Here is an 11,938-nt window from a genome sequence, read left to right as displayed (position 1 = left end):
ATTCCCCACTTCTCTCTCTCTCTCTCTCTCTCTCTCTCTCTCTCTCTCTCTCTCTCTCTCTCTCTCCAACCCACCCACACACAAACACACCCATTCTCACTGATAAAGAGAAAGAGAGAAGATGGCAACCAGATTTCTCTCTCATTGTTTTCCTTAATTGAATACCAATATTGACTAACATTTCATTCAAGAGTTTATGACAGAAGCCTGACAGTTGATGATGTCAGAAATTATATAGCCCATTTTTCCTTAGAAACCATTAAACTGCCTCCTTGGTTTGTGATCTTTCATGTCTGATAGTATTAATAATGTGTGCAAGATAAATGGCACTGAGTATGAGAGTAAAAAAACACAAATATTAAATGTTCCGCTTTTTTCACTCAAGGATGTCCTGATTTATGAGCTCCCTTTTGCCTCATCTAGGTATAATCTTTAATTGTTCATTAATATTCTCCTCTGGAACATGAGTCCTAGCCACACCTGATCTTTATCACACTTCTTCCCTGCCGTGGCATAGTTATTTTGTTAAATATATTACCTTTAACTTTCTAGTAACCAGTTCTGGTCATTCAAGCATGTAAATATAGATACTGTATAGCATAATCTGATCAAAAAGGGTTTTATAAGCTTTGAACTACTGGCAATTTCTTTGGAAAGTAACATGAACTAAGAAGGCATTCTCAGATGTTTTCTTCTAATTACATTGTCTCATTTTTGCACTTTTTGCCCCCCTTCCCCTGACAAAGATTTCTCATGTAAATTATCTGACATTAATGTCTTGAGATACAAAGCTTTTAGAACATCATTCCCTTTGGACTAAGACTTGGAAACATGAAATCAATCTTACAGTATACTTACTGAGCACTTATTATGTGCCAGTATAAAAGCTGATATTTTTGAGAACTTATTATGAACCAGTCGTGTACTAGTTATTGGTGATACAGCAGTGTATAAAACAGTCAAAAAGTCTTGTCTTCATTAAAATGGACAAAATACAGCAATTTTTGAAGCTCCTACAGTAAATGACTTTACCTTTTGAGCCCAATTATCCAGTATTTTACTTGAACAAGAAGCACTTCTGAAGGCTGTTAGCTTTTTCCAATAAATGAAGCAGAGACTTGCCAGTTGGATAATGAGTCTCCTTAAAAGTGTCCTAAAGAAGGAAGCAGTTGCCAAAGATATGGAGCACAACCATTTCTACCCATGCTCTGTGTGTGTGAGTGGATCCATGGTTCAAAGCAGCAGCTGAGGGACCTCGGCAATATGTTCCCAAGTTAGTGCGTATTCACAGAGAGGAAAACAGATTTGAGGTCAAAAAACCTACTGCAAATTAAAACAGAAAATGTGTTACTTATAAGTAAACAGCATTATGTGGTGGGGAGAGGAATTAGGAAGAGTGTGAAAGACTCTGAGATTTTACAGAATTTTCTCTGTAGCCGCAAAAGTTCTACTGATGGGGAAATACTGGCTATCAAAGGGTAGAAAGTGGGCAACCTATGATCACAGCACTAAAAACATTTGCTTGGGTCCTATAAAGTTCTAACCTTTGATTTGTTCTTTTGACTTATGTTTAACTGACCTCAAATATTAACCACATATCATACCAAAAGTATGATATCCCTTGTCTCTTTCTGCTTTTTAAAAAATATTCGTAGTGCTGCATTCTATAAAATGAAAAGTGTCAGAACATTTTTTTTAAAGCTACCTGATATGGAATCTGAATTCCACTTGAAAGATCCCTGGGTGGAGCCTACAGACCCAGGATTTAGATTTCAGTTACAGTAGCCACATCAGAAATCATGGAAATAATGCTTGAGGGAGTTAAGCAAACAAAGGACTGAATGGTTTTTCTTTATGTTCCCTGTCGGTTTTCTCAGAGCAAAAAAGCATCTTTCCACTTGAAGGGGGTGCCACAGTGGTTACAGTAGGCTGAGAAAGATTCTGTGTTGTCATTTTCCTAGCCAATAATGGAAGTTGCTCTAAGAAAAACAAACAGTTAATGCTTATGAAAAACAAAAATGAACCTCCTTGGATGGCTGGTGTTGCCTCTGAGTCTGCCGCCATTGCAACCCATGGCCATGCAGTTGTTCCCAGGGACCATTTGCATAGAGTTCATTTATTTATTTTGGGGTTGACCAGAGATCCCCCATGTCCACCAGTAGCTATGGTAATCGCTCCAATTAAAGAAAATGTCATCTGTTTGAAACAGTAGGACATCAGCTAAGGCAGGCGACTTCAGACGCCCCCACAGATGTTTCATCTTCGAGCTGTGGGCAGTCTGCTGGTGGAATACCTTCAAAGAAGATGCATGAGGGGTTTGTTCATGTTCTGGACTCAACTGAAGCGTTTCTTTAAGTCAGCTGAGGAATAAGAACAAGCAAAATAAAGGGTAAAAGGCCAAGGAAATATAATTTCCTTGGGATGTTTTTACCAAACTGTTAGAAAAAATAAATTGTGGGTATTGCCTTGCACTGAGAAGCACGTACCATTTTCTGACTGATTTTATAAATGTCTTCAAACAAAGCAAACACATCCATTTGCTTTCCTTCAGAGATCATTAGGGTAAAATTGCTGATACGTGTAGGAACGTGAGAGCAGCAGGTCACACTCCATCAATTACCTAGTTCTTAAGCCTAAACTAATTTAAAAGTCTTTAAAATTTTTCACACTCACCCCTACACCTCACACAATTCATGTGTCCCTGTAAATTTTTCCATCCACTTGAATATTAATACTGCATTTCTCCTACTAATAATTAGGATAGCTATTTATGCTGTTGAACCAATGTATTAATTACATTTCTGCCCAGTGTCCTAATTTTATTATCCTAAAAACAAAAAGGGAAGGGTTCCATAGATTAAAATCTTTTTATTGTGAGTCCCATTTCTTGCTTGACAACTTGCTTTGCAACTTTGATCAATTTCAGCCAATCTCTTCACCACAATTCCTAATCTTTAATGTACACAAGGAAAGAAATTAAGGTTCTGTAAAGATTATATAGTTCAGGACTCTTATTAATCTTTAAAAGAAGAGGGTACTGCAGAAAAATATGGGGAAAGTTTTAAATGTACATACAGAAAGTAGTGGGATAAGAGGAAATTCTTATATTAATCTAAAATCACAGGTAAATTTTGATTATTTAATTGCTAGTTTTGGAGTATATATTTGAGACTCATAGTTGAAAAGTAGATGATATATAGATAGATAGATAGATCAGATATACTAGAAATTCCCACAACTTTAAACAAAAAATAATGAAATATCTCTATGGAGAAGTAAGGTATACCTGGAAAATGGTCCTGCCAATGGAGGGGTATTTTCTCTCTGAGCCTGCTGGTCCAAATTTTCCTGAAAGGTAATGATTTAGTTTAATTAAATAAAGCAAATGATCACACCCATTAATATTTAAGGAGGACCAAGGTAAAAATTATGTAATAAAAAAATTAATATAGTCTTTTCAATGATATAAGGTAAAAATTATATAATAAAAAATTAATATAGTCTTTTCAATGATATATGGAATTGACTTCTAACATTCACTCACAATTCCAGTTTTGCAGAATCCTGCTATAGAAAAAATGGAGCTGTTCGATGCATTTGTAAAGAAAACTATGCTGGACCTAACTGTGAAAGGTAGGTGAATAAAATTCTCCACTTTCAGTGTGGGTCTAAGGAAGCTTTCTGCTTTTTACTCATTTCTCTGCCACGCCTCTCTTCAGTAGGTCTTACAGTGGATGCTTAAGAAGAAGGGTTGGAGGACCACATTTCAGAACCTCTTGGAGAACTTTCCCCAAATCTCATGCCCTGATACAGCTATGACAATAGGTTCCTTTGGGGTCCAAGCCAGGACTACATCTCAGGATAAAAAGATAAGGAGAGAGGAAACTGAGACTGTGCATGTTGGGAAGATACTCTAGGTAGTTTTATTAACACTCCTTTCTCCATCTTTGAGGAAAAAAAAAAAAGAAAAGAAAAGAAAAAGAGTGAGGCTTCCTGGGTAAATTTTATACAGCACTAACCTATTATTTAACTCATTTTTACTCCATCTCCTGAAACTCATCTGTGTTTAGATTTTCTGAATCCCTGTTTTAAAATTGTTCTGGGCTTTGCTCAAATAAGGAAGACCTTGGCAACTAAGGATGCATGCAAGGCTTCTCATTGAATGATTTCCTAAGATATTTGCCATTAGCCTGCCTGTCAGCTGCTCACGATTTTCTAAGATGAAATGTTTTTCACTGAAAGAGAAGCAAGGTCTTTGTATTTTTAACAGGAACATCATTAACACTGGCCTCACCGTTGTGTTTAGGCAGCTAAGTGGTGTATAGTTTTGTGAAGACAGGGAGGGAAGGTCCCAGAGCTACTAGTCAAATTTCCAGTGTAGTCACAAGTCTGTGGGCTGCTCCTCTCAATGACAACACACTCAGGGGAGCCCTCCCCCATCAGATTGGGGCTCACAAATGCCACCTGGGATTTTAAGAGTAAACCTTTAATTATAAGCAATCTTGCCTCCAATAAAACACTCCTGAGTCTCTCAAAAAGTAGTTCTGGAACCCAAAAGAAGCCACAATGTCTGTGTTACAGAGAGAATTTCTACAATATTATTATGATTATTAAATGTGTGAAATGAAGATACTGCTTTCACTCAAGAGATTTGAATTTTTTGCTTTTTGTTGTTTTTGTCTGAAAATGGAAACTGAGACTGGGGGCCCACATGAATTTCATCCCTTAGAAGGGACTGACAAGAGTGATCAGATTACATTGAGTTGATTAATGTTCATGACACACTTATTCTATATTCCCTTACTTGGGGACATAGGAACATGAAGATCCTGATTACACATTTTCTGGTTCACTGGGGGTCTGAGAGGTTGTTAATCGGCCAGTGATGAAAGTTTTCCTCCTCAGTATTTTAGGTTAAACTCAGTGTACTCAGGTAGGATCTGAGCAGCATTGCTAGTGGGTATGCAGTGGTTTTTATGAGAGGAGTTAGTGCCCCTAAATAGAGTTCTGTTGATCAAGTGCAAGGCCTGGCAGAAATGACCTAGCCTTGGCCCTAGGGAACATCATAGCACAGTCATGCAGATAAGTGTTCTGTCAGCAAGAGTGGCCCCAACACTGGCACAGCATGCCCACCCCAGATGTGGAACTGTAGATAACAAATCCGCCTTTGCCCAGCAAGGCTGAGTCAGGCCCTGGAATTATAGGATTTAGAAAGAATTTGGGACGTGGAAGGTGAGTGGTAAAAGAGATTTAGCATCAGCCTGTATCTGAGCTCAACCACTTGTGATGCTCCCGGGGAAGTTATTAGACCTAAGTGCCATTCCCACATCTACAGAAATGAAAAGATGAAGGAATCCACCTCATAGGGCTGTTTCGAGCTGATACCAGAAAACTTTTCATACAGCACCTGGCACTTAATAAATGTTCCATGAAAATTAACTGATGGCAATTTGAGTCCTTGTGGTCATTGTTCACCTGCTACCTCTGGCATAATGTGTTCCTGGGATGAGTTGGCTTATCTTCTTGAATCTCAATCTCCTGAGCTAGAAATTATGTCTTTGGACGAAACAATGTCACTTATGAATTGCTTCCTATGTTCCTGTTACTTTGCATTCCTCACTAGTCAGCCTCACAACACTCAGAGAGGAGGTCTTGTCATTTTGCCAGTGAGGAAACCAAGCTGAGGGAGGTGGTAGGGCTCATCAAAAGCCGAATTACTTCTAAGCGGGGGACACAGACTTTGAACCATTTGGCTGAGAAGTCTGGATTCTTGTCCCTGTCCTCACTCTGTTCTTCCCAAGTGCCTTTTTAAGTGTCTTCTACTTTAGAGGGGTTTTGATGATCAATCAGTTAGATGAGCTGCTGATGTGCTGGGGAACCACTGCTGATGTTATTCACTTTGACAGGAGGCTGCACCAACCAAGGGACCAACCAGTAAGCTTCCCCACTAGGACCTTTCATCTTTATGGGAAGGCCCCGGTTTGAGGGACTTTCTTAGCTTTTTCTTTTTTCCTATCCACCCTGCTTCACACCTTCACCCCTCTTCTACCCTTCTTAAAGGGACAGTACTGAGATCTTTTACATAAAAAAAATCAATCTTCAATTCAGTGTGGAAGGGCACAGCGCAGATTCATCTAAGTCACAATTTCTTGTCCTTGAGGAACATCAAGGCTAAGGGAGGAGACAAACCAGAAAAATCATTCATTACAAAGCAGAAAAAAGTGAATGTTAAACACAAGGACAAGCATAATCTACTCAAGAGTGTAGTGGAAGAAGTGATTTCTGCCCCATGGAGGGGCTGGAGCATTCAAAAAGAGGTAGCCTTAGCTGCTCCTGATTTGGGTTTGACCCCGGGAGGGTTGGGGAGCTGGGGTTCTTGGTTTAACAGCCAAGTTCTTAGGTTGAGTTAACCTAATCTAAGTTTTCAATATATTGATGAATTTGAACCCCTCGACAAGAGCTTTTCAAAACATGCAGGTGACTTGTATGGATATCAGTTTCAAACAAGAGTACAAATTAATCCAAACCAAGAATGCTGTAGGTCTTTCTTCATTTAGAGATGATTTCATCAAATGATGTTATCTTAGTCTGTTTTGTGTTGCTCTAACTGGATACCACAAAGTAATTTATGAAAAAAATAAATTTATTTCTTATAGTTCTGGAGGCTGAGAAGTCCAAGTTGAGAGTCTGTGTCTGGCAAAAGCCTTCTTGCTGATAGGACTCTGAAAAGTTCCAAAGTGGCACCGGCATCACACTGCAAGACAGTGCAAGCTAGCCAGAGAGAGCTTGCTTTTATAAATAGCCACTCACATTCCTACCCATTAACCCAAGAATGGATGAATCAAATCACCTCCCTAAGGTCCCACCCCCTGCTCAAATACCATGAACATGGGATTTTGAGGGATTAAATTTCCAACGCATGAAATTTGGGTAAAGCATTCAAATTCAAGTGATTTTTCAAATAATTGTGTGGTAGTGTCTCCTAGAAACTCCCCAATACCTACTTCACCACCCACTGAAAAAAACAACATCTAAAGGGAAGGCCTAGAAACTTTCTTTGGGATCCTCATGCACCAGAGTTCTCATTGCTTTGTGAACTATGGCTGTACTCCAATCTTTAATACCACACCAATGTAATAGAAAAGGATTCCTTAAACTATAGCCTAAGAACCCCTGGTGTCCTTAGAAATCAAGGAGGTTCATGGATTCCCAGTGGATATTTTCTTAATATCATGTTTAAATTTAATCAATAATTTTGCTTGTTGACTTATGTTCTAGACTTTCTGTAGGGTCCTTTTATAACAAAGGGAGATCTATCTCAGTTTAGGAGAGAAAAATTATAGGAGTGACAGTGTGTCAAGGACATGCTATAGGCAATCAGTGGTCAAATGGCATGATATCAACGCAAACTTTAAAACTAAAGATTCTGAAAAGAAAATTGGTGGGAGAGATGAGTCATCACACAGCACCCTCCAGGATGTGCATACACATCTCAGACAAAATATCACATCATGTTGCTGGTGGCCATTCGATTACAATAGAACATCATCCATGGTTTTGAATTAATGTTGTTAATTTTAATTGGATGAGTTTGTGGTTTTGTTTGTGTTTTATTAGAAAACTTACTTTGGTTTTCAAGACATATAAAATTCATAGACATAAGGAGTTTTGACCTAATTTTATGTTTGAACTATTTAAAAGATAATTGACATGAACACTGGAGAGTATTTTCTATGAAAATGTCTTGCCTTTAAAAAGGATCCATACTATATACAAGTGTGAGATGCCTAAAACATAAAACCCATTTTGCTTACTCTACTATACAATACAGATCAAACAGACACTCACCCCATCTTAACAACATGATTCTTAGTCTGCTAGGGCCCCTTCCTGCCTCTTGTTCCTAAAGTCTGTCCCCACTCACAATTTAAACTCCATGTGCTCCCAAAAGCCACCAGACAACTGGAAAACTTACTACATCTTCTTGCACTGATACTATGAACATGATGGTAAAAATGACAGCTGGCATTTATTGAGTGCTTACTCTTTATCAATCACTGTTAGAATCACTTTACGTAAATGACACATCAAAACCTCAAAATAATCTTATGAGGTACCGTCTTTACTTTATTTACAGAGAAAGAAACTGAGACACAGAGAAGTTAAGACACTTGCTCACAAATCTTACAATTTGACTATGAGCTCCTCCACAGAAGCAGTATCTTATCCACCCACTCTTCCTCCATCACAGCTTCTGGCACTCTGCAGGCATTCGGTTAAATGTATTTCAGTAATATTTTTTTTTTAACTAAGAAAACATTAACAGCACTTTTATTGGTTCCTTTAGGAAAGGAATGATGCAGCAAGAGTCAGTCATTTCCTACCTCATTATTCCCCGCAACTCCTTTTCCATCTCAAAAAAATTGCAAAGGGTGACCCAGAAGTGACTAAGTAAGTCACTGCTCTCTGACTAAATTTTCAAATTGCAAATAGAACTGGTCTGCCAATGCAGATAATTATAAAATGTACAAGTGTTATGGAAGGAGTTTTGCAATTCTCATTCTCATCCCAGCACGACTTTTACTCCACAAGAAGTACATTCTAAAGACGAGGAACATGAGACTTAGAGCCATGAGGGGACTTATTTTCAGGTCATACAATCGGTTAGTGGTAAATCCCCAAAAACAAAACCCAGGACCTCAATGTTCACTGCAGTGTTCAATTGATAAGCTTAATGTAATTTCAGTGCTTTGGTATTTCAATTGCCTCCCATGGCAGCCTGAAAAATAAACTTTCATTAATTTGATGTTGTGGTGAAGTAAGAAATGTGCTAAGACTCTATGTAGGTCTTGTTGCTTGAGGATTGGGAAAGAAGAATAGGGCAAGTTAAAGCATATCCAAGGTGACCTTGAAACTCTAAAGGAAAGGCAGAACATAGTGTCATCAGAAATGATGGTAACAGTGATATTGGTTTTGAGAATGGCCTTAGTGACAGAAAAAAAGAATAAGGAAAAGGATGAAGAGAAAGCTAACAGTTATTGACGCTTTGTGATCCAGGAAAGTAGTCTAATTTTTTCTGAAGGCCCCATGTCTTTCAAACAAGCTATTAGCTCTAGAATTTGCAGAGTTCTTCTTACAACTTTCTGCTTTGGGCTTTGCCTCTGGACTCCTGCCATGTTCTTATTTCCCGGTCTTTCATAAAGAAGTAGAGAACATTTGAATGGCACCTACTATGGAACAGGTGCTTTCTTCTTTCTTTAACATCTTCTTATTTACCCTCAAGGACAATTACTGGGTGATACCCCTTCCAGCCCAGAAAAGTTTGTGCTTCCCAGGCTGGGAGTTAGGGCCCCCTTGAAAAAGGCATTCAGTGACAGATATAGGCCCTAGGAGGAGAAACAGAAAAGAAAGAGGGGAAGAGCTCCCCCAAATCCCAAAACAATAATTTTTGGTTAAAATCATCTTTTCTCCAAACAACATATCTTTTGGTTTTTGGTTTTGCCCAAATATTATGATCACTAAATGAAGTGACAAAGTTCACATGTTGTTTTTCTTGTTTGCATTGTAAAATTATCAATTCTATTTTCTCAAGATAGAACAAGCCATTAATAGATCTAGAAATGAGATTATGTAAGAAAAAAAATGGACCAGGCTATTTTGGGGAGTTTGTTGTTGTTGTTTTGTTTTGTTTTTGTTTGTTTGTTTCCTTTTCATACTGGGGATTAAATCCATGGCCTCTGGCATACTAGGCTAGTGCTCTACCACTGAGCTACATTCCCAGCCCTCCAATGCAGATTCCAAAGCCAACTACTGGACCTTTTATATCCTTGTCATTAGCTCTTTGAGGGTGGGACATAAATAGCATTTGATTATTCAACTGTGATAATCATTAACTTCTTAATAAGTTAATTCATTAATGCCAGACTTGTGAAGTGGAAGCATTAAACTTAGAGTCCCATAAGAGGGCTGAACCCTGCAGCAATGAACAGGTCACTTAGTTTTCCATGCTCAAGCTGCCTTATCTAAATACACAGAGATTTGTAAGAGCTACCAAAAAGTAAACCTTTGAATGCTCATTTTATGAAATCAGTAGTGTCTGCAGTTAGGACTCAACTTCAGAGTGCCTTTGGAACTACCACAAACAGGTGTTCTTGAAATTCAGAGTAAGTTAGAGTAGGTTTCCCTGTGATTGAGATTCCAATTTACAAAATAGAAAATTTGGCTTTTCTCTTGTAAAAGACCAGGGAACAAACTCTGGAGATCAAATGCAGTGGAAATAAATGTAAAAGCAAATAAATGCATCTGGAAATGATCTTGAGAAAGTCCCTTCACTCCCTGTCCTCAAGATTCCCAGCTACACATCAAGGTGGTAGATGTCACTCTTATTGTAATGAGCCTAAGAGTCTAATATTATTCTTTTGTTGAATTGCAGAAAAGGATAGAAATTCAATCCAGCCACATATCCCATAGAAGGATAATTTATGCTAACGTGGAGAACAGAGGGTGTAAGACATGAGAAAGTATGAATAACAAGACTCACTGTATATTTCCTCTTGGCGTCTCTTTGTGGGGTGTGTAGAACTTACATTCATTCTCATCTTTTTCATAGATTTTGGTTTCTAGAGTTTATTATATTATGTGTAGTTATGTTTAATTCACTTATTGTCCTTTCAGAGCATGGGCTGTGTGCTTTTGCTCTTCCTGTTTCCTTCTATGCCTTACATAAAATGGACATGAATTGTCCCTCTGTTGAATGGATTCACTCATTCATTTATAGCAGCAGCAGCAGTGTGGTCCTGAATGGAGCAAAGGAAAGAGCATCAGGGTTGGAAGGTCTGAGACCTGCACTGTGACTTCCTAGCTATGTGACCCCTGAAAACTTAAGTGGCCTCTCAGCTTCAGAAGGCCAGACCTCTGTGGCCTTTATCCCAAGTGTCAGCAGTCTCACATAGGTGGAACTATGGAACACACTGCAAGCAAAGAGCATAAAGATTGAATACAAAGTCTTTGAAAGTCATTTTATTAGGGTCCTGGGATTACAGGTGTGATTTTTTTCATTTCTCTGTTTCTCAAGTGTTCTGAATCATGACTCCTTAAAGGGAAGCCTTTTAAAAACTTGATGTCTTATTATTACTGGCGAAGGCCTGTTGATTTCCTTGGAATGCTCTCCCTTCCTTTCCACTCCCAATCCAAGCCCTCTGTACCCAACCCGGGTCTCCCTGTTCCAGCCTGGAATCCATCCTGCACACTAAGGCCAGCACTGGCTTCCTTCACCATCACTTTCATCATACTGGAAAATTTTCTCTGGCTCTTTCTTTTCCCCGGTCACATCAGAACTAACTCTCTAGTGACCTTCACTCCCCTTATGGTGTGACCACATATTCCTTCCAGCCACTCCCAAACTCTCTTCAGCTCCAGTTAGCTCATCTTCCACACAAGTTTAGGGTCTGAAGGAAAGGAAATTCCACAATTAACCAGCAAACATGTATAGATTTACCCATACACTATTCTTTCAAAGCTTGAGCCAAACTTTAAAAATTGCAATTCCACATAAAACCCAAATGTTCACTTTTTTCTTCAAACACAGGAAGAGCTGGCAACAAAAATCCTTCATTCCCTCAAGGCTACATTCTGGTAACAATTGACTGTAACCAAGTAGCAGCTCCCCACTTAGAGAGGACCCACAGCCCCACCTCTCATGGCAGGGACTCTCCTGGTACATTTGAGAAAAGTAGAGAAAGGCATTTTTTCCTTCCTCTGGGCAGAGACAGCCCCACCCAGAGTGCACAGCTTGGCAAGGTGAGTAAAGGCTGGGTAGATTTCAGTCTCTACTCTCCAACTCAGCTGGACTCCCTCATGAAGAGCGCAGCCAGTATGACCATAGGCATTAGCTCTGTCCCCACAGTAAGTGCAGGTAGGAGCCTGGTCTCTACAGGCT

At 39.0% G+C, this 11,938-nt stretch overlaps 1 protein-coding gene across 3 annotated transcripts in view; it reads left to right on the top strand.

Annotated features, from left to right (window-relative positions):
• The window catches only part of Lama4 (laminin subunit alpha 4), a 134,829-nt gene that overhangs the window by 46,441 nt on the left and 76,450 nt on the right, over positions 1-11,938 (top strand). For all 3 annotated transcript variants that reach the window (XM_048790451.1, XM_015500351.2, XM_048790501.1), the window contains one exon: positions 3,553-3,633. In XM_048790451.1, the coding sequence (XP_048646408.1) occupies positions 3,553-3,633 (81 nt within the window). The remainder of the gene's footprint in view (positions 1-3,552; positions 3,634-11,938) is intronic.

This window comes from Marmota marmota, unplaced genomic scaffold (genome assembly GCF_001458135.2).
Source record: "Marmota marmota marmota unplaced genomic scaffold, marMar, whole genome shotgun sequence".
NCBI lineage: Eukaryota > Metazoa > Chordata > Mammalia > Rodentia > Sciuridae > Marmota > Marmota marmota.
Note: the sequence above shows the minus strand (reverse complement) of the source record. Positions and strands in the feature narration are given on the sequence as shown.